Genomic DNA, 24,146 nt, shown 5'->3' on the forward strand with positions numbered 1-24,146 from the left:
ACTAGTGTGGCTTCATAAGGTGAGAAGGAAGCACACTGGGCCTCCTCAAAGTTACAGGTATTTCAAGCACATGTGGCTGATGTAGGGAAAAGGACTCTTTCTGAAGTTTGCAGGTAAAGCAACTGCATTCCTAGAGCTGTAAACATCTGTCCAGCCACTGATCACTTGATAGCTGCATAATCTGAAAAAAATAGCCTTTTCTGTTTTCTATGCAAAGGAAAGCTGGGGGGACCTCAGTTAGGAAAGTCCATTTTATTAACTTCTTCCTACACATTATCTAGAGTTGTGTATCATCCTGTGTGATAGAAGGTGCTAGCAACGTTTAGTCAAACATATTCGCACTGTAGGAATGAAAGAAGAGCAATTCCTAACCACAGAACTAAGCACAAAGCCAACAGCTTTGGGGCTTTAATTCAGCTGACAGTATGAAGCTGCCATTCAGATAGTCCAGGATCATTGCTGCATTATGGGCAGATGGTTGGTTACGTTTATTTTCCATATTATCTGCCTAAAAGTGGTATAGAATTTCTCTTCCTGCACAGCAGGCTGCCACGGTTGCTGATCTGAATTTCCACAGACACAGAAGATTCACATCTCCTGTCTCTGTGGCGAACATGACAATTCCTCTCATTTGTCACCCTCCATGTGTCTGAGGAGACAGTGGCAGAAAGATTGAAAACCAGCATGAGAGGGGATGAAAGCGGTTGTGAGAAGTGGATACTCGGGGACCCTGTGCCCCCAGGGCAGATGCTCCATCACCCCTTGTGCCTTTTTCTCCAGGTATGTACCGGCCTTGCTGCCTGTGTGGCAGCGGCAGCGGGGGCAGGCAGAGGCAGGCACTGGGGAATGCAGTCTGCCAAAACTGAAGCAGCAAGAAATGGTTGAGGAGAGGAGTTCTTTGCTGCTGAACATTTCTAGCATAGAAACAGCCCCGGGCAGAATGGGATTCAGGGAGCTGCTGTGACATAGACTGCTAATAGCAACATGAAAAAAAAAAAAAAAGAAAAAAAAGAAAAAAAGAGTCATTTCCCTACAAATGAAGGAAGGCAGGTGTTTTTCCCTCCTGTTAGTCACGTTACACGTGTGCCTCTGGGTGGTGGAGTGTTCTCTGCAAGGGTGTGGAGAATACACACCTGCAGGCTGGTGCTGGAGGAGGCACAACACCAGGGACAGGTAGCAAGGACCCGGGCGGGTGGGACAGTGCCAAAGCTGGAGACAGGTGACCCACGGGGACTGCAGTCCCCTGCCCCAGTCATGGACAGGGTCAAGGAGCACTGTTAATGGAAAGGATGGCATGTTCTGGTTCCCGGAGAGGCCTCTCAAGCGCCTTCTCCAGACAGCTCAGTGCGTCTCAGGTCCTTGCAGTAATATATTACTATATGTATTATATCTATCACATAATAATATATCTGTACTTTATATATATATATGAAAATATATTAAAATGTAATACAATTTATGTATAATATTTATATATAATAATAATATACTATATAATATATAATATTATATAGTATATTTTATATATACTATATCACATATATATATCATGTGTATATATACTCTATATATTATTAGAATTTATACTATATATTATTATGTGATGGCCACTGTGCTCTTACTGAGATTGGAGAGGAGCAGAACCTGTCCTTGTGTGATGGATTTACTGGCCGTGAAAGTACATAACGGGTAAACCACAGCTGAGAGAGGTTTCGTTAATCAGCTGGTGTTGCACAGCAGCGTTCCCACAGGTCCCAGGAGAAAGGTCAAAGCTTGAACACCGCACGGCTTTTTCTGCTGGGAAACTCCGTCACTGTCAAACCCCTCTGTAATGTACGTAAAATGAAAATAAAACAAGTGGGGTTTCTCATAATTACATATGTCATTCCTCTTAAAGCATACTAGTATCTGTTCTTGATTATACAACCACCAACTGTTTCTGAGTGGAATAAAAATTACACCACGCAGCAGGAAAAATAGGTTTGAAGCTGGTAAGAGTAACATCTCAACCAGCACTTACCTAATTGCTTAGTTTTCCACTTCCTTGTTTGCTGTCCATGGCATCAAGAGTGGAACGTGTAGGTTACTTGCAAAATAGTGCAATTTTCATCCAGCTTGCTCAATAAAAACAGGTAACACTTTAATATGAGTTTGAAGGAGAAAATTGGTATATACAGTATTTCAGATTCATGCTGGTTCTGTTGCCTTTTACCAGATTAGTTAAAATGATGTCTATAATGCTTTAGCCAGTTTCAAAAGTGATGCCTAGCAGTATTTAAATTTGTCTAGCATGACTCCAGTACCTTTTTTTTTTCCTTTTTTTCTTATGCTACTTATTTTATATAATAAACCAACTGATGCTGGGCCTGATTTTCACGTTTTTAGAGTTGCCAGTTGTACTTTGATTACTTCTTTATTAAGATGATTTTGGCAGATCCAAAAAGATATTTATATCCTTGAATTGATGTATTCACCTAAAGTCTCAAATCACCTTTAACACCAACCTCAACTTGAGATAAATCACGCTGAGAAAGTGTCTGTTTTTCCTATGTAGTGCTCCGCGTGACTAGTTTAGGCTGAAATATCTATATTTTGGACCTTAATTTAAAGTAAATGAATCCTATGCAGGGAACTGTTCATCTGTCCTCTAACTATCTTTTCAGACCTTTATCTCAGATCTGGCCTGTCAGCAAATATGTGGAGTTGAACACAACCTGGGGAGTTCGATTATGTCCTCAAAGAAATTGAGGTGTTTGCTCTTTGCACACTTTCAATGAAAACCAAAAATTCAGATGGAAAATGTAGCACAAGGAGCCTGCTAGGAGCCGAAGCTCTGCTGAGTTTTTGTGATGCACATATTCCTGATTTAGGATTTATTTTTTATTTTACTCTCTTTTCAATTTAGGAGGAAAGGGAAGGGGAGAAAGGAAATGTGTTTTCTTCAGCATTTAAAATCAGTCAGAACATTTTAGGATGCTCATACAACAATAAAAATACCCTCATCTTTTGTCTCAAAGCTACGGATAAATTGTGCCATAAACAGGGCTGCTGTTCAATTTTATTTTACGTTCATTTGGGCTGGTATTGAAAATGAGCAACAAGGGAGACCACAGGTGCTAAAGCACTAAAGAACTGGAAAACAAATGCAATGCTTCATTTTCTGCCAGAGGCAGGTTACAATGTTTCCTGGGAAAAAGCTTTTAACAGAAGGAAATTTTGTGATAAACTGATGGTGGCGTTAAGCAGAATTTACTATAATTGATTAATGTAATCTGCATATTTTGTGATTATCTGAGATATGGCTACTGTGTAACGAAAATTTTGCAACACTCAAAGCCTGTGAACAAGGTTATGTCTTCTTGCATAAATCTGAGAGCATAAAGGGGGCTGGAGGAGTGCTTTAAATTGCCAAGGATGATCTGGACGATAAAATTTAAGTGCAAAATGAATATTAATTTTTAGTGCAGTAAAATTAGCCGACTCTGAAGATTGCTGGTACTTAACCTTTTCTGGAGTACGGTGATCTGCTTTAAACTGAATTTTTAAATTATTTTACTCTTGCAATTTTACATTTGTTTGGCGTGTTTGTGATAACTCATTCTGGTTTGAACACCATCAAGAGGTTCTGGGGAGAGGAGCAGGAGCAGCATGCTGTGAGTTTTTAGAGGAAATGCCCTCTCTGCTTTTAGTCCTTAATGTCTTGGCCAGGCCAGTTGGGTAGCAGTGACCCTTCAGCCAGAGGTGAGCTCTTCTGAGGTGAATGCAGACCTGGTGTTTCCTGTGGGGCACTACAAAGAACAACATGAAATTTTGAACATTATAATTCCCGGAGGAAAGTCCTTGCCTTCCTCCAGGTTTCTTTCTTTGTGATACTACGATTTTGTGTACCTCGCCAAAGGGGTAAGTGTGCCTTCCAGTGAGGATACATCTCTGTTTTTCTTGGGTAAATAATTTATTGTAGAAATTCACAGTGAGGAACACTGGAGTTTCTGTTGGAGTCACAGACTAAGCTACCCCAACCAAAAGCTGCCATCATCCCTTCTGACCCCCCCAGCCAAGTTATCTTAAGATAAACTTGTTGGAACACATTTTGATTTCCTTTACTTTTGCTTTAGGAATGGTAGCTTCTTAAGTCTCTCTCTTGTGGTTCAGAGTTCAGGTCAGGTCTAGACTGCACAGTCAAGGAGCTGGATGTTACCTGAATTGTCCATGGTCTGAGTACTCTGTGCATTTCATGAAAATGAGCCTTCTAGTAAATTGCTATTAGAATTGCTATAATCACTACTCATTAAAAAATTCAGGGTTTTTAGTCAGGCTCATTTACAGCTTATATTGGACTAATATCCTTAGAGTTTTCCATTATGAGAAGATTAGAAAATGTGTTCTTCCATCTTTGCAGAGCAAATCACTATCATGGCTGAGATGACCAAGAAACTATTTGCAAGCAATTTTATTTGCATTCAGTAAATCTGTCAGAGATAAAATCATGATATATGCAGTGTTTCTGTAACATACTCATCTGTTAACTACTTCTGACACGTTTGTAAGAAATCGTCCAAGAACTTGCACTCTCAGTAAAATTTGTCTAAATGAATGTGATGTGAGTAGTTAGGTTTTCTGGATAGAGGAAAAAAATAATTTTGCCACTGAAATGCATGTTCTTTTCTTTCTCATTATGCAAAACCTGATCTTACAAGGAAAGGAAAAGTAAGTGCAAACTCCAAAGACGTGTGACTGTCACTTATGAGACAAAAAATCTAATTTGTGAGATGTTAAAATTCTAGCTCAGAAAAAGGATATGTTTGTGAAAAAATGTGACACGCTGGTTGTTTTTTCAGGTATTTGATTTTTCTGTTATTTCAAGTACTTTTTCAGAAGATAATAGTGCATTTTTTAAGTAATTTCAGATATTGAAACATTTTAGTCTGTGTAAATGCCATTAGAGCTACAGTGTTTGCCAATTATTTATGAGCTTCCTTTCCCTTTTTCGTTCCCCAGGGTCCAATTTGCCTCCACTAGTGTGGCTTCCCTCACCAATGTGGTTTCCGCATCACTGCATGAGAATCAAAGGGATAGAAATAATTCTATATTTGGTGGTAGGATCCTCAAATCCATTAGCTGCTTTCGTTTGCAATGTTGTGGTTAATCAAGGGACAGCCTTTAGGAAATAATTATTGGCAATCAGGCCAGTTGCAAGAAAATTAACTTTTAAGTACAGCTTATCAGCCAGGTCTTCAAACTGCTGGAATCCATACCATCCTCATTCCCTCGCCTAGGCCAGTGTGCTCCATGAGGGAGCACTTATCCCAAGTGCTGAAGGAAGGACCTTTCCCGCATCATGGGTACCATTGCATTTCAGGGTACAAATCATTAACATGGAAACCTGCTCAATGGTGCAGACTCACTAGAAAAAGCAATGAGGAGTTAAATGGGATGATCAAATCTAGCTTTTAAACTTCCAGTTGAACTTCAAAGGGTTGGTTGGAGACACAACAGCGTGATCCTTCAAGCAGTCCCACTGCATGGGAGGGTTGGGGGAAGCAGCCACCCCAAGGGGGCCAGGGGGTTAAGGCACCAGTTGCTTCTTCATGTGTCTTGCAGCAGTCGTGATTCCTGACTTTGCAGATGAAAGTAGCTGTAGATCGCTCTTCTGCACTCTCTCATCTCTGATTATAATGAGCAATCAGAGCAGCTGAAGTGTTACCTGGCTTTCTAGATGAAGCACTACATTGAACTCATTTGAATACTAAGTAGTAGCAGGATCTTTTAAACAAAATATGCCGCCTAAGGAGAAACACTATTAGACGTGAGTTCCATATTTAACACATGACTGCCTTAAGGGTACATGTCTATGTTATACATGTTGTTTATAAAAAAGATGCACCTAACACTTCAGCAAGCAATTACAAATATCACAGGACAAAAACACATCAGATTTTCCTGTTGTTTTATTCTGTATGCATATAACATGTCATGCCCTGCTAGATGTTGCCTGAATGTGAGCCAGCAGTGTGCCCAGGTGGCCAAAAAGGCCAACAGCATCCTGGCTTCTATCAGAAACAGTGTGGCCAGCAGGACCAGGGAATTGATTGTCCCCCTGTACCTGGTGCTGGTGAGGCTGCACCTTGAATCCTGTGTTCAGTTCTGGGCCCGTCACTGCCAGAAAGACGCTGATGTGCTGGAGAGAGTTCAGAGAAGGGCAATGAAGCTGCTGAGGGGTCTGGAGCACAAGTATTGTGACGAGTGGCTGAGGGAACTGGGGCTGTTTAGCCTGGAGAAAAGGAGGCTGAGGAGACACCTTCTTGCTCTCTACAACTACCTGAAAGGAGGTTGTAGCATGAAAGGTGTTGGTCTCTTCTCCCAAGGAACAAGTGACAGGACGAGAAGAAATGGCCTCAAGTTGCGCCAGGGGAGGTTTAGGTTGGATGTTTGGAAAAAAAAAAATAATGGAAAGCATTGTGAGCTTGAGTCACCATCCCTGGAGGTGTTTAAAAGACATGTAGATGTGGTGCTTAGGGACATCGTTTAGTGTTGGACTTGGCAGTGTTAACTGTTGGACTCGAAGATCTTAAGGGCCTTTTCCAATCTAGATATTTCTATGATTCTGTGCATTCACAGTTCCTAGTGAAACAGAATAACATAAGAACTGGCTCGGTCTGCAACTCCTGCAAGTTGTAGGACTAAAAGCTTGGGTAAGAACACAAGAACTAGTGGAAGTTGAGAGGCCTTCCAATAGTTAGTTGTTTCAGGACATCATGAACTGCAGGAACAACAAGATTGCCAAGATACTCGCATTCAGCTTCTCGTATGGAAATCTTCCCTTACTCATAATCATCCTTTCATCTCTATCTTTTTTGGTTCTAATACTTTTTAAAATTGGGGCACCAGAATGGTCTTCAGTATTGAGAGTGGGGGAATAGTACAGGTTTTGCAGTGGCTTAATTGTGTTTGATGTTTCATTTTTCTTCCTTTCTTTAAAATACCTAATAGTGGATGTCCTTTTAATTGCTGTTGGACACTATATGAATTCTTTCTGCAGAATGGAATGTAAAGCCTCCAAGATCTCACTCCTGAAATAACATTATCTAGAGCCTTTCATAGTACACACAGATAGAGCTGGTTTTTATCACTGGGGAATTTTTATTACTGTTCAACTCATTTTCTAGATCACTTATGAATAGTTTAACAGAATATGCCCCCAAATGGTTCTTGTAGGATTTATCTAGCAACTTACCTAAAATGAACACCTGTTTCCTAACTTTTGTAACGTGTAACTTGATGAGCTCTCCAGCTGCTACCTCATTAAGGAAAAGGGCAGCAGTACCACACTTTTATTCAGTACACTTGTGTTCAGAACTTTTATCTTATTTAGTCCCTCACTACTTTATGAATCCCAGAGAAACTTAAACTTTCAATAACTATCAGGTCTCCTTCACTGTACTGTGGCACTGCTGGTCAGACACTTCTGTGCCTGAGGAGTGTTACTGTGCACAAGTCTGGCTTCTATAGGTTTCAGGGCTAGGAAGCTATTGAACACGAATATATATGGCCACAACCTGGTGCTTAGGGTCAAAGTCATGCTTAAATCCTGGGCATTAAGTTATTTTGCAGCTGCAAGCTAAGTGCGTAGATTATGCAGTTAGATCAAGGAAGGCTTGGAAATCTCTTTATGTAGGCACCTACAATAGCAATTAGGCACTGAAATAATGCCTACATGCTTCAGTGGATTTATTCTCTAGGCTGGTATTTGGAAAGGCATCCTTCATCAAATGGGTGGTTAAGTAAGTAGTTACCTTTAAGTGTGTACTTAGAGTTTTTGTCATGAAATTGGGTTTAAATATACAAATAAATTAATTCCCAAAGTGAAACTTCAGTTTCCGTCATAGTCAAAGGTAAGTGCACGCATTAGCCCTCTGCTGGTTCACTCTTTGGAAACATAAGTTTTTCATTCTGCTTATATGTAAAATAGCTTAGATACGGATTTTTCCTTCCAGAATTGGTATAAATATTCTTTCTAATATTTCCCACACTCTCAAAAGGGCTAGGCCCTTCCAGGCACGCTCTGGTCTGCCCCAAGCTCCCTTTGAGCTTTTGCACTTCTAGCACCAGTTGCCTAATGGTTGGCTTCTTCTTACCTGTGTTGGTTCAGCTTTTGCCTAGACTTGTAGCATGTTTGTAAGTGACAGATAGTGATAGGTAGTCATTCTGTATAGAGGATGCTGCTATTGCCGTAGAGCAAAAATGCAACATAGGGGAGCACAGGGGTGGGATGGAAGTGGAGACCTTGAAAGCAGGGGCACGGGATGATAAGGAAGGCTCTAGTGCTGTAAACAGGGAGTTGACATCAAGGTCAGTTACTGACCATAAATGAGCATGGGTTAAAATCACTTTATGAGTAACAAAGAGAACAAAGAAAATGTGTACAGCACATGTAAAACTTAGCATATATAGTGAATTTGGATTGAAAATGATGTTGCAGAATGGTGGAAAACGAACAGTTTATATAGCATGTTTACAACCTAAAAAATAGCCCAAGTGCTTCCTGGAGAGAGAAGGAAGAAACTGTCACCATCAGTACTGTATATCTTATAGCAAAGGACTCAAGATAATGCCAGCTCACAGTCCCCCCCACCCAGACGAAGCCATTAACCTTAGGACCCCACAGGACAGTGCAAGGGTGAGCATAACACCAGGAAAGCTCAGAGACTAGAAAGCCTGTGTATATGTCATTTTACCTGCATGTAATTTGAGCTGCAGTTGTTAATATGGAACTAGACCACTAATGATTCTTTGACTAGACGTTTACAATTATATTAAGAAAAAAAAATAGTACACTTCATATAAGGCATATTTTTTTGCCCATATTAAGAGTGTAAGAGCTTGGTGGGAGTTCAAACAGCCTACTTTGTAACTTGGATGCAACAAATTGGTAATTAGCCTCTCCTAAATAAAAACATGACATTTTGTACTTTCATTAATTAAGTCAGTCTTCTTGCTAATTCCAAATGCACCCTCAATGCAGTGTTCCCTGGTTGTGATCATAAGTTTAAGGATGAAGGTAATATTCTTAGGAAGCATCAGGTAATCAGGTAATTGTGCTTTTCTTAAGGTTCTTTAATTTCCTGCATGAGCTTTTCAAACTTTTTATTGAAATTATTTGTTTATATTCATTGAACCTCTTTGGCTTGTTTAGTTCTAACAGCAGTTGTCTAATGACCAGATGATTCTTGCCTATGATGTTTTATCTTTTGCTTAGATTTGTGCAAGTGTAGGAACATTTGTAGGTTTACCAACTCTGTCTCTGCACTATCAGCTTTCTGGCAGATAATTATACATAGATCACTAGTTATTGGTCACAGTAGTCACTGGTTGTAACCTCAGGTTTGGCACATACCACTTTCATGTGTTACCCTTTTTCCTAAACATTTATTTCTTTTCACAAAATTTGTATTTTTGTTCATCTAACATTCATCCCAGGCATTCAGGCTCTTCCAATAGTGATGCAATGGTTGTGTTGTCATCACATTTTTCTACTGATTTGTCTTTGTCTTCCTTCTCATCTGTCTAAACAAAAATATGACCTAGGTATAGCTTTGTACCTCTTTGCCATTAAGATGGTGTTGTGTTTCATTATAAAAAACATTAGGAAATAAAGAACCCTTGAATTGAAGGGTCTGTTTGCCAAAGGCAGTACTGAATGTACACAATTCTCTTCTTCATTTCACCAAAGTAACTGCAAGAATGTTGATGATGCATCAAGTATAGAAAAATAATTGTTGTCATCTGTATCTCCAAAAATTTCATCTGTTGTAAGCAACATTATGTTTACATGCTTGTTTTGCATTATGGGATCTCTGTAGCTGACTGTGGGTGTTTTAAAGAGAGTAGAGTACACCCAGTGTCTTAGCTCTGCTGTGCGAACTCTTCTCATGTACTCATCGTCTTCATCTTCTTTATTCTTCTTCCTGAAGTGAGAATAACTTCTCTACAAACAGGAGTCAAGGGATGGCTAAGCTCTTTTAACTTTGCTCTGCCCCATTCCTTCTCATCCATTCTGCAGTTGTTCCATGGTTGTTTTTGTTCTCTCTTTCTCCTTTAACACTATTTGTTCCTGGAACCTAGGACCTGAAAACTTTCTAACCCTAAAACCAGGTACCACTGAGAAATTTTATCTTCTGATTTAATTGTTACCATATAGCTCACTTGTTACTTTTACTACAATCAGTGTTTCAGACAACAGCTTGGTTTTGCATTTATGTCCAGATTAAAAATTAATAGGTTTGCATTTGTCAAGCTGCAGGCTCATTAATTTTCTTCTGTAGCATTGTCCACTGATCTTATGAACAATGCCTCTGTAGGAACAACACTCTGATTATCACCTTTGTCTTGTCTCTGTGGTATGTTTCTGTTTGCAAATTCTTGAAAGATATATAATCCACTGCAATTCTCATATTGTTCTTCAAATACCCATTTATTTTCGTAGCTGTATTTGTTACATTATAGGAAGTTCCATGTGCTGCATTGGCGAAATTTATCTCTGAGATCTATACAATTCTTTATGAAGGTTTCTTTTTTATTATTCTTGGATATTCTGTTATTTCAGTTTTATGAGGACACCTTTTATTCACCAATCTGGATCATGTTTTGTGTTTTGGTTTGGTTTGGGGTTTTTTTTCTGCTATGTAAACTCCATTTGTTCCTTCAGGTTCCTTCCAGTAATTTTATTCAAGCATTTTGGTCAGGGTTCTGGCCAGAAATCAGTTCTCTGCCAGAACATATCCTTTTAAAATCGTAAGGCTGCTTTCTCATCCAGAGATAATTCATAATTTTTCTTGTCCTGTATGTTCTTATCACTCACACACTTCACTTTTGCAGAGGTCAGTGCTCCCCAGGTTTCCGCTATAGACTTTATAATTCATTTTCCCTGCTATGGTCAACTGTAAATTATAAACCACAGCAGGTGTTTCAAAATATCTGTTATCTTTTATGAGAGAGTGGGTTACAGAGCCGTGCATCAGGTTAAGGGCAGGTGGACTTCGGCACCGTGTGACAGACACACTGTGAAGCAGCAGATGAGGCTGAAGGAAGCCTGAAGCACAGAGTATGAGGGGAGCTGGGTTTAGATATAGAGAATAGTACCATCAGTCTTGAGAGATGGAAGGAATTGGCATGCAGAAGGGAGTGTAAGAGGATCAGGATGAGGGGACTGTTGTTTCTGGAGGGTGGTGTGTGTGTTTCCTCTGCTGTGCTCAACCCACAGTGGAGTTAATCATCATAGAGTAAATAAGGGCCGTGTTATTAACCTGAGGATCAGTACTAAGAGCGATTGCCATCACTGAACCAGAAGCTCAGGGAATCTATTCCATTCATTTTGTAAAACAGAACTGATCAGATCCCAGGTTTTTTGTTTTGTTTTGTTCTGTTTTGTTTTCCCAAGATCCAATGCCTAAGACAACTGCATTTTGCTTGTTTTCAGGGTGGTTCCCTACAGTGAATCCATCAGGCTTTCAATGTAACATTGTCTTTCACTGCAATTCAGTTCATGTCTATGTGAGTAGGCTTAAGCAGTTAGAACAGTAGAACACAAAAAGCTCTGAGAATCCGACAAAAGTTACAGACAGCACTGTGGGGAATAGCTGGACCTCACAGGTGGTCAAGGCAGAATTATATAAGAAACATCTGAAGTTCACAGGTATTAATAATTGGACTGGTGCATTAGAGACTTTTAGGGGTGCAGAGTCTTGCAAGGCTGACAGCACCCAGATAACCTTATAAATAACACCATATAAGATAGATTTATTATTATCTCCCTCATTTTGCCTTCATGTAACTGATGCTAGAAAGTCTCATAATCAGTCTCTGTCCTTACCGGTACTACATGGAGTGTTTATCCATTAGTGTTTTAGTTTGAATCAGAAGCTGAGTTTGGAGGAGAGCCTCCTGATCATTCCCAGCGACTGGGCCATTACTAACAGTGAGCAGATCACGGGGAGCAGACTGGGCCTCTCTCCTACAAAACTAAACCAAAGCTGGGCTCCAGGAAGGCTCTCTGACTTCTAATGGGAAACCGGTTTGTGCAGACAGGCTACAATTAGAAGGAAGCAGATCTCACTGAAGTGCTAGAGAAGGGGTAGTGCTGTAATCCTAAATATAAGTAGTGTGGATGCTCTGACCATTTTGCTGTGCAGTTGGGCTGTGCTGCTGTATAATGAAGACTTAAAAGGGCTGGAACACCTCTCCTGTGAGGACGGGCTGAGGGAGCTGGTGTTCAGCCTGGAGAAGAGAAGGCTCCGGGGAGACATTATTGCAGCTTTTCAGTACTTGAAAGGGGCCTATGAGAAAGATGGAAACAGACTTTTTTTGCAGGGCCTTTTGCAGCAGGACAAGGGGTAATGGTTTTAAACTGAAGGAGGCAAGATTCAGGCTAGACATCGGGAATAATTTTTTTACGAGGGTGGTAAAACACTAGCCCAGGTTGCCCAGGGACGTGGTAGATGCCCCATCTCTGTTAACTTCCAAGGCCAGGCTGGATGGGGCTCTGAGCAACCTGATGTAGTTGAAGATGTCCGTGCTCATGGCAGGAAGGTTGAACTAGATGACCTTTAAAGGTCCAACGCAAGCTATTCTATGATTCTACAATGGTGTTGTCCAACTTCACATGCTCCCAGGAGAGCCTGTTCATCAGTATTGTGCTTGGAAAGCTGTATTACCTACTGGTAGGTGTAACCTTCCATTTTGGTGAGTGTTGCCTCAACAATGTGATTTATGTTTGTTGTTTTGCTTGTTAAATGCTTGATATCTGACGTTACATTACATTAAATGTAAGGCTACATTCAGTCCTAAAATATTCAGTCATGTTCACTAGCTTCAGGAAGCAAAGCTTGGTGCAGTGCTCGTGTGGTCTATGAATTCTTACTCCTACGTATTTTTCCTGAAGTGATTTAAATTTCTATCAGTACACACACTTGCAATAAAAGAAGCATTTTTCTGACTTTTTACCCTGTTGTGGGAAGAGGTACTGTGTGAAAATTCAGTCTTTTACCCCATGCGTTTCACAAGAAAAAATATCATTAGATATCCTTAGAAAAAAATGTTGAGGATCTCATGGCCCTAGCCTGCTTTTTCTAATAGCTATAGAAATTACTGCTGAGTAGTGACAGAAAGGATGTGCTGAACCTGGGAAGAAGGTTATTAAATGATGTATTTTCAGAACTCCTGAGTTTGTCGAGAAAATAAAAGAGAAATAACGTTACCATTGTTACTATACAAGCACATACCTAATTTGCTATAAGACAGGTCTGTGTTAAATCATGTTACTGGTGTCTTAGCTGTGCAAAATCCTCACCAAAATAATGAACAAAACATTATATTTTACTTTTTCTACATTTGAAAATAAAGATCCAGTTTATATTATTTACAAAGTTTGTTGTTAGTCTTCTCCAGACAGACAACTTTTGGGGCTTTCTGGTGTTTTCTCTAAGAATCTTTAAAAAGCAATATGAAAAAAACTTTCAGTAATTACTAGGATGTTTCTTTATAACTATTAAAACTTAATTCTGGTGAAATATTTTATGCCAATTTAATCCAGAAGCTGTAATGACATGTGGATTTGGGATTTTGGGTTTGTTTGGCTGGTTGGTCGGCTGGTTTTTGTTTGTTTGTTTATTTCCTCCTGAAAAGTACTGTAACATCTCATGATAGACTGTTATATTATGCACTGGTTCTTATGGACATTTCAGTGAGATTTCAGCAATAAGCTAAAATGCCGAAGATGTTTTAACTGTAAAGATAAAAATATTCTACCATCTATGCTGCTTAAGTTTTAGTTTTTAGTTGAAAACAATCATATCAATTTTCAACTGTTTAAAATCAAATAATAAATCACATTTACTGAGTTATGTTTTTATCAGTATCTGCAAAACGTTGAGTTATCATGGAGTCTGATCTAGGGCTCTGGAGCCAAAGAATGTACCATTGTGTATTCTGTAAGAGATCAGAAAGTTCGTGGTGCTAGACCTAGATAAAACTCTAGATAAAAAGAGCTGAATGTGTATTGTTTGAAGCATAGCATCATGCAAATATTTTTGGTGCCAAGCAATGGTATAATTTAAGCAAGGCTAAAATAAGTGAACACAGAATTAAATACACTAACTAAATGAGAATGGTAATCTATTGTTACAATTTTTATGTCTTAAATCTCTTATGTTCATAAAGTAGATCTCTAATGTTCATAAAGTATTGCTTTAGAATATACTAAAAAAATATATAACTTTTACCCAATTTTAGGCAAATTAGTTTACTGCTTTTTCTGTATGTTTTCAATCTATAAAATGTGGATATACATACATATTTTCTTCAAAATCATATTTCTCAAAATATTTTTGAAGACTGAGTTTCCAACTCATCATTCCTTCAGCATTACTTTTTGCAATCTTGTGCAGTAATGACATACATTTTTCATTATGTTGTCATAGCCAATGCCATTAACATCATCACTATCTTATATCTTCGCTTTTTATGCAGAGTTAGCTACTATGAATGTGTGTTACAATTTACATTCACTGTCTCAAAGCCTTATATAAGAAAGTGGATTGATGTTTCAGAACATTAACTAACATAAAGTAGGATTATTAGGCTTATTTTATAGCTGGAAAACTGGGACCCAAAGATTGGAAAGATAAATCTAAGATATATAGCGTGCAGATATTCATTAAATAGCTTAAAGATTTTAATAAACAATAGCATTTGTTAAAGTTCTCTAAATTGGTTAAATGGATCTATATTTGATTTTTTTTGTGAATAGCTAAGATTCAGACTGATTAATACAGCTTTTCCATTATGGATTTAATATTTCAGGACACGCTTCTAGAGCATTTAGCATTTTTTCAGTGTGCTGATTAAAATCTGTTGTAGATGATAATTATGCTGGTTTTATCATTCAGACACTCAAAATTGATTTTTAAATCTTTAAGTGGCTTGTACTAGACTTTTATTTCTCAAAGGGTTTAGGAGTCTGCTTATATTATGTCCTTTTGTCACGTTCTCTGTAAATGCTAAATAAATGCAAAATTAGTAGATTGCAAGTTCTAAAAAGAACCCCACCCTTTTTTCACAGGAAGAAGAACTAAGGAAAAGTGGAGAAGCCAAATACGCGCACTTGAGTGATGAGCTTCATGTATTAATTGAAGTGTTTGCTCCACCTGGGGAGGCATATTCTCGGATGAGTCATGCCTTGGAAGAAATAAAGAAATTCCTTGTTCCCGTAAGTAATTTACAGCATTCTTCTGCAACTGGTTATGATTTTGCTGCATAGAATTTGTGCCTTCTTTAAGCACCTTTAGCTCAAGGAAATGACAAAAAAAACGTTCTGCTGAACATTTATATTTCATTCTTTCATCTTGGGAGGATTCCAAATAGGCCATTAATTGTCACAGTTGATCCCCTGACATACTTTCTAGATTTCATTTCTAGCTTTTCCATTTGTCATTGTTTTTTGCTTTCCTTTCTTGTTTTTTGAAGAGAAAGGTGGATTACTTCTTTTTTTTTTTTTTCTGGTTTCAGAAATTCATCATTAGTATGTGAGTACACTTTCAAGATTTTTGAATATTTAGTCTATAAAAACAATTTTCTACATAAGTAGGGAGTTATCTAAATGTCTTGCTAATGAGGTTAATGAATTTCTTGTGGAACAAAGAGCATGAGCAAAACATTCCTCAGACGTTTCTGCTCAGCCAGCCAGTCATGACTCACACCACAATTTAACAATCCTCAGTCAGTTAGGAGAGCACAGAAACATATGCTAAAACTGGGAACATTTGCAGTTTGATTTACGTGAAATATATCACTTTCGGATCATATTTACCTTTTTGTCTATTGATTTTCCATCAAATTATTGGAAATTTATTTTCTTCACCTTTATACTATATTCCATTACATTTCCATGCTTAAAATTTTGCCTAGAATTTAAGCTTATGCATACTAAATACAAAGTAAAGGTTGTTTTGTGTAGTAGTAGAATTACATGAATTATCATCTGAGGTCTACCCTGAGATTATTAAAAACTCTAAAAATGTTCAGGACTTGCATTCCTTAAAAAAGATATTATGGGAGCTTGTTAATATTTGTGATAAAAAAATGAGGTACAATAACTGTCCATATCTCTCAGCAATAATGGAAAGTGTCGATGAATGCCTTTTTTTTACAAGTAATACAAAGCCAAGATAAGAGATATTCAGATGAGGCACACGTATATTTGCATAGCAGAACTTAAACATTTTATTTCTTTGGGTCTTCTTGGAAGGAAGGAGAATACATTACATGTACAGTATTTAAGTACAATATTTAAAATGCTCAAATTTTTTGGAACAACCAGACTTCTTTTTAAGAATACAAAATTAGTAACTTTAAATTATTAAAAATAAACAGGTGGATATTTGTTTTCAGTAATAAAATTTATTGGCACTAAATGAGTGCCGTTAAATAAGCTACTTTTTAAACAAGTTGACGGTATCTTTCTGATTCTCTCTTTTCATCACCTATTATACTTCCAATTTGGGAACACAGATAACAAAATACTGGTTTAAATTCTGCAAAAGAACTGTGAGACAAGAAGGCATTTTTTTCTATGATTTCGGACTCTGTGTTGAACATACGATATGGGGGACAAATTAGGTCAGTGTCATAATGCTGGCAGCATAACGTGGAATGACATTTTGGCTGCAAGTTATTGGTGAGGATCTGCCAAGCTGTAACACTGAATGAAAAATTATAATTAAGCTCTAGGTTCCCGAAAAATCAGGAGTGCTATAGCTAAAAATGGTAACAGGGCCAACTACAAAGCTTGCCAGTATCTGTCCTTTGGATAACCCTATTTACAGTTGTTCATGACTTGGCCAAACTTGGATTTGTTTCTATAAAAGGTTCCTGTTCAAAGTTGGCTTTGTGTGTCCTCTCCACTCTGTGAACCCCTTTCCTGTGCCCTCTACACGTTCTTCCCAGCTTGAGAAAATCTGTTCTGGGTGAATAAGGGAGAGAGCACAGTGTGTGAAGAGAGCAGCCTTAACATTTGTGGCATGATACTGTTGTAAATATTGAACATCTGCACAAGTATATATTTTGTGTGACACGTTATTTATTTATAAGGATTATATGTATTTTCCGGCACAAGTGTAATAGCTACACTGGATGAAATATTACTATAAAAACAGGTTCTTTGTTAGAAGATTTTGAACTTTGTTGGCAGCGGCAATAATCACTCCAAACAAGTAGCAAATGTACTTTATGACTTGTTTGTTAGTTTTATCCCCGTGCTTCATTTCAGATTTACAACAATTTACAAAGCAATTATTAACTGGCTGGTTATGACATGTGTCAAGGGGTTTACACTCAAAAAGCTTGCACTAGATAATTTCCTTTTTGTTCTGTATTTACAGCATCTCTTGAGTTTGTTTTATGATGTTTTGTTGTTTATAAGACCTAATTTATTGCAGCAGTGAATACTGGAGTTGTATGACAGGCATGAAAGCAGTAGAACCTAACAGTTTTATTTATATCAAATCAAGAATGTAATAAACTATTCAAATGAGTTTTCACATTGCTTATGAATTTTGTGAAGTTTAACTGAAATATTGCCCTCAGAAATTATACTGATTGTTTGTTTCAGTAAGATGGAAGGGTGTTTTAATATTTTATGCATAAGTTTTAATGAGACTTAATTTTAAAATAAAGGCCTAGAAAATGTAATAACAGACAAAGAGAAAAATGTAGAATAGGACTGAGGAAAAAAAACCTGAACGTTTATTAACTGAAGCAAAATTTTAATGAACAAATACTTTTGATTTAAATGTAGCTACTTAATTTTCACCTTTGACCTTGCCCAAGAATAGTGCCAAAATTATTACTAGTGAAGATTCCACCTCCCACGTTGGAGGTAGAAACCAACTCCTGCTCTTTATGCGGCTGTTCCAGGTGTTCACATGTTTCAAGGCCGCAGGCAGATCAGTCTCAGGTGGTGTGTTGGGATCCCTCCAACAGGCCTTTTAGTGAATGACTGAACCCTCAGCAATTTGCCAGCTGACCAAGATGCTTCATTTACTTTCTGGTGCTTCCATTTGGGAAATGGTTCAAGGTCTGCATGGAAGCTGCTGTCAGGGCGTTGCTGACCAGGGGGACAAGACGTACTTTTGCAGCTGACCTTGCTAGTTCTTTTGTGCTTTTTAAGCAGAATTTTGGCTTTTTGGGGGGGTCTTATATGAAATTACTAGCTAGAGTTTGTGCTCCATTTTCTTTTGATATTTACTCTCATTATGAACATTTGAATATAATAGAAGTATGATGGGTCAAAAGATCCATGGTTAAGTAAATGTGATTAATACCTCAGAGCTGTGAAACACAACTGCCGGCTCCACTTTTTTTTTTTTTTTCCAATCTAGTAAAGATAAAAAACAAAATGTCCTCCCCCAAGTCTAGATTTTAGGGTAAAAATCAAATTTGGAGCTGATGTTAATATACTGTAAGTTATCCAACGTTACCTAAGTACAAACAGCAGGGATGCTTAGGAGAAGGACACCTGTTTTGCAGATTGGCCTCTGTGGCCAACATAGAATCAATGAAATCCGTAGGTATCTGGCTGCCAAGTGTCTGTGACCCCGAACACCCAGCGACCTGGGTCTGGCTCTGGCTCTGAACGGGATGCCGGGTCAGTGAACTGGAAGGGGAGCTGTTTAAAGTGGCCAGTGTTGGGGCGATAGGTAACTCAGAAGCTTTTCAATCTCTACTGACTTTAAAAGGTTCATAGCTAGTGAATGCTGTGAAACTTTCTTCACCGTTAATGAGCAATGAAATGCTACATTATTCTTTTCAGATGCAACTATATCATTCTGATTTACCTCGAAATGTACAAATATATTTTCTGGACACGCTATCATTTCCATACATCAAGGGTCTATACGGTCTTTAGGAGTTCTGTGCTTCCTAACACATGCAAAATCTTTTTCTGATAACCATTTTTATCCCTGTAAGCAGAGCATTTTTATTTGACACAGTTAGCATCCCTTGGGATGAGGAGGGAAGCAGATAGTGATAATTCATTTTATGTGTGAGTGCTCTGTAATAGAGAGCCATTATGTAGAGGGCAGGTTGCAGCTGCGGTGACACAACCACTTTAAAAAGATTGTTTACAACTGTGTGGTCAGATGATCAGAAATGAAACCAATTACCACAGTGAGAGCTACTCTTGAAATTATTTGCATACATTTCCCCAGCCACTCGTGTCTGCTTTAAATTGAGGCATACTGGCAACACTTAAAGGCTGGGGATAAACACATGGTCATTTAATGCAGTCTAGTTGATGGGTGATTGCTTGCGATGATCTGACTGTATACCTCAGTATTTTCTCAAGGTGTTAATCAGATCAGATCCAATCTAATCAAATTCCTTTATTAGGAATTAGTGCGATGAGGCAGCAGGTGAATGAAAGTGTTTATGTTGTTGCTGTGATTTAAAGCTACAATGTCTCCCAGTCTTCCCTGAGGATGCCTAAATCTCTTATTTAATAGCTAACTTCAATCCTTTTATCTCACCTTGCTTTATACTGTTGATGAAATAATCTGCCTGCTAATAATTTAAGAAGAATAAGCGTTCTCACTGATCCACCTTCCAGCATCAGCTCTTTTGTCTTCCTAACAAAAGATGGAAAATTATTGAGGAAAAAGAGCTTTTCAGTGAAAAGCTAAGTTAATGATTTCATACTGGAATTTACTCATAAAAGAAGTTGGAATGAAAAAAAACAAGATTTGGGAGGAATGGTAAACAAACTTTGATACCAGCTCGTTTCAGTGGGAACAATTAAATAATCTTAGAGTTTAAACCTTTTTCTTCACTGAAAGTATGGCCAGGCATTGCAACATGCTGCCCAGGGAAATGGTTGTGTCACCATCCCTGGATTTATTTAAAAGACGTGTAGACACGGTGCTTAGGGACATGGTTTAGAAGTGGACTTGGCAGTGTTAGGTTAACTGTTGGATTCAATGATCTTAAAAGTCTTTTCCAACCAAAACAATTCTGTGATTCTATAAGGTCTTCCTCTAGCCAGTATTTCAAAAGAAATTGTTGTACCTCAGACATATGTTTGCTGTATATGTATTAAGTCACATACACTACAGACCAAAGTTACTAATGATCTGTTATGCCATGTTGTGCTGGCTACATTTAGTATATACACCACATAGTAACAATTCTTTTGTCAAAAGAACGTTTTGACTTACAAAAAGTATATGTAGGTGTATGACATTTATTTTGCACATTTTTTATTAGTCATCTGAATTTCTTCTGTGCTACAGTATAAGATGAAATCTCTATGTACCTATGATTTCACGCTTCATAGTTTTGTAATCTTACTTTTGTTTCTAAATAAGCTGTGTTATTGGGGTTTTTTTCAGTCTCTTTCAAGGAGGTCCCTTCCAATCCCTAACATATTGTGATTCTGTGGTATCTCAACAGGTGAAATATTTCCTTAACTACAACAGTGAGCAGAGGCGCAGCTCCATTTCTAAGAATAGATATCTTTTATACCTGTCAAAGTAAATAATTTATACTTGCACATTCTGCAAAGGTACTTGCAGTAATAAATAATTACTCAGTTATTAAAAACTACAGTTATTTTAAAACTTTTATTAGAAAATTATTTGAGCAGCTTGTGCTGGGTTCTGTTTTTCCCAGTGTGCAACATCTTAGACAATGTCATGTTCAAATTTTGATAATCAAGGAAAAAAAAAATCACAGATTCTGTCAAGGCCTAAAATGTCATAGCACTTCACCTCTTCACAGCTTTTTTTTCCTCCACGTTACTTATCAAATCAAATTATTAAAAATCTGTTCAAACACAAGTGCACTCAAGAGAGTTATCATCACTTGTGGACCATGGTTCTTGACTTTTTACAGACCGTGGAGAGGTCTTTAACCAGAGTTTTGGCCAATCAAGCAGCAGCACCTGCATAGTTTAAATCACTTGTTTTAAAATTAATGAAAATAACCCTAAAGCTGTCCCTCAAAGTGAAGGTTTGGGGGCGGAGACATACATTAAAATGGCCCTTTTAACTTAAAATGTTGGATTTCTTAACTGACAGAATTTTTATTTACTTATTAATATACAATATAGACTACTGGTTCTTTCTGCTGTGAAGCTATAAAATGGGCAACAACACTAAGAGCACATCATTCCTCAAATATCTTCAGATTCATGTGGTGATGGGTGGGTCTCCTGTTGACATCCCAGACCAAAGGGTATCTTTTGCCTCGGCTTAGCTCCCAGTTGCTCCAAGGTGGTGTAGCTACTTCACAGCCTCATGTTGATACTCCTTCTTTTGAGTCAATTAAGACCTTTTTTAGATATGCCAAAGACAGATTTAGTTTGTGAAAGCAATCCCATGGTGATCTGTGTCTGACACACAAAGGAATCGATAAAAAAGGCACAGGCTTATAGCCAGAGTCAGCCCTTTGTTTTGCTTTTCAGATTAAGCAGAGACATTAACCTGATCAGAAATTTTACACTGATGATTAATTTGAGCATACTATTGAGAGATGGCTGTAGAGAGGTATTTACAGCTTGCTTGGTCAGTCTATATGCATCAGCAATTTTATAAGCTTGTCTTGCTGCTTCCTCTTGCCGAGGTGTAGGTTTTTCACCAGTGACAGATAAGAAGCACAGATTTGCATGCGGGTGATTAAATTCATGCAGAGAAATTTGAATCCTACAGTATTGCTCCCAGTGTATTAACAGTAGATTTGTAATATGTAGCAAGAAGTTGGCCCTGGTGTTGAACATTAGACTGTACAAACCCCTTCACCTCACAGGGGCCACCAGATCCTCCTACACATCTGGCATTTAATTAAGAGCTGTGTGTGTGAATATGAATTTGGCCAGTATCGTCAATAAAGATTGGGTATTTGACCCAGTGAAGAGGCCACAACTTCATGGTCTGAGAACAAAATTCCATGTGATTCTATGTAAGAACAGGCATGAAAAATGTGTCTAAAATAATTGTTTTTCATGCAAAAAATTACTTCATAATAATGAAAAATATGTGCAAGATGTTGTTATGTGTTTCCCCATCATGTATACTTGTCTCATTTTTTTCAGACATTGATATGAGGAAAGAAAAGGACAATATTTGGATTATACACATAAGACTGGAAGCAAGGAGCTAAGAGTTATTTATTTTGGTTGTTTCAAGGAATTGGTTTGTGGCTTAGCCAGGTTACTTTATCTCTGTTTTACTTATTTCAGCAAAACGTCAATAAGATTTTGAGGTTTAATTCATTTGTGGAGGTACACTCAAATGAAAAAAAAAAATCAAAACTCCTGCTTTGATTCCAATTGAAAAGCATGCTGCAAATAATACCCAGGCAGTCTGTTGGGGTTTTGGTTTTGGTTGGGGATTTTGTTTCTTTGTTTTTAAAAAAAGGGAGAGAGAGAAGTTTTTGGTGGCATTTTCAAACTTTGTTTTTCATTGGTGTAGCAAAGGTCAGTGTAGCAAATTCTGAGGACACCGAGTTTCTCTCACTTAGGAAAGCATAAAAGAACTAGTACAGAGTAATCTTTCCTCTGTTGTGTTCTTTCAGTTACCAGCAGTCAAAATTTGAATATTTTCAAGGCTGTATCCAGACTGTCTTGCCTTAAAACCTGTGGTAGATTTGTGTTCTCTTCCTTGAGCTTGTTAAATGTTTTCTTGAACCTTAGTTAAGTTTTTTGCCTCAGGAAAACATCAGGTGGCAACAAGTTCGACAGTTTCATTATGCACCATGTGTAAAGACAACAATAAGAAAACAAAGCCCTTGTTCTCTTGTTTGTTTTAAAGCAGCTGCTTGATACTGCATGAGTGCCCTCATGTTCATGCTTGGTTAAAAGCAGTGGATGATCTTGCACCTTTCATCACTCACATTGCTCTGGATTTTCATGTACGGAAACTGAGGTACCTCTGATTAACCTTGTGACATCTGAAAATCATTTCCACATCTTGCTGTGTCTTCCTTTGCTTACCCCTTTTTTTTGTTTGTTTCTGTTGGGATGGGATGGCCAGGACGGCACACTTCTGAAATGGTTCTTGAGATATTTTCTGGGTTAATGTCAGGGTTCTTCCTAGTACTGCCTACCGTTCTTCCATTTGCACTGATTTGATGTTTTCAGAATGCCATTTGTAAAAAGCCCAGGGCATCTTTCTTGAATGATAATAACTAATTTAGAGCTATTTACTTTCAGTATTTTCATGTTTATCAATACGTGAGATTAATTATTTTCATGTGCATTATTTTGCATTTATCAGCACTCAATTTTTTTCTTCCAGTTTATTTCTAGTAAAAGAGTATAATGAAATCTTTCAGCAATTCTTTGCAGTAAAAGATCCCAGCTATTTTTAGTATTATTTCTCCTATAACCAAAGAGAGAATTATTAATCAACAAGGTGCTCTCTCTCATCTTTTGACAACTTTTGATATGGCTGGTGAGAGTTTTCATCTCCATCCATGGAGACCTTTAAAAATGTATGTCGCATTTGCACTGCACCATGCCATATGGCATAAACCTGATCAGAAATTATTTGTATGAAGGATAAAGGTACATTTGTCCACAGAATGGACTTCTACAAGACCAGTGACAACAGCCTGAATACATTCAGTATGAGCAAATATGAGATGGTTTCAGTAAGTAAAGGATATATATTTGTACATATTCCTGATGTTTTAAAAAGTTTCAAGTGTGCTAATGGCAAGGAATAATATGACAAATCTTCATAGGCATGAGAGCTTTATCAAAGAAAAAGTAAGTTCAAATATCGAGTTGAAGGGATTGTTGGTTGACTGTGAAAACGACTTTCTACAGAAAAAATTATATCTTCAGTATAATGTATTTCTGGTTCAGCCTCAGTGATAAAACGATGGCAAGAACTTATAAACAATCACTGTATAAAAATCAGGAAGAGATGGAGAAAACAGATTGATAGCAATTAAATTTATGAAATAAAAAATTCATATTTAATTGAGTAGTTGTTAAGGAAATATGTGCCCAGCAATGCAATGATAATACAAATGAGCTCAAGGAACATTATAAATAAAAGGAATTCTAAAAAAGATATACACTTCAATCCCTGGAG

At 37.8% G+C, this 24,146-nt stretch overlaps 1 protein-coding gene across 1 annotated transcript in view; it reads left to right on the top strand.

The window, feature by feature from the left end:
* The window catches only part of KHDRBS2 (KH RNA binding domain containing, signal transduction associated 2), a gene marked incomplete at both ends in the record, with an annotated part of 324,097 nt that overhangs the window by 160,665 nt on the left and 139,286 nt on the right, over positions 1 to 24,146 (top strand). Inside the window, one exon of the mRNA XM_082048177.1 lies at positions 15,116 to 15,262. Within this exon, the coding sequence (XP_081904303.1) occupies positions 15,116 to 15,262 (147 nt within the window). The remainder of the gene's footprint in view (positions 1 to 15,115; positions 15,263 to 24,146) is intronic.

This window comes from Streptopelia decaocto (genome assembly GCF_964273445.1).
Source record: "Streptopelia decaocto genome assembly, chromosome: 3".
Taxonomy (NCBI): domain Eukaryota; kingdom Metazoa; phylum Chordata; class Aves; order Columbiformes; family Columbidae; genus Streptopelia; species Streptopelia decaocto.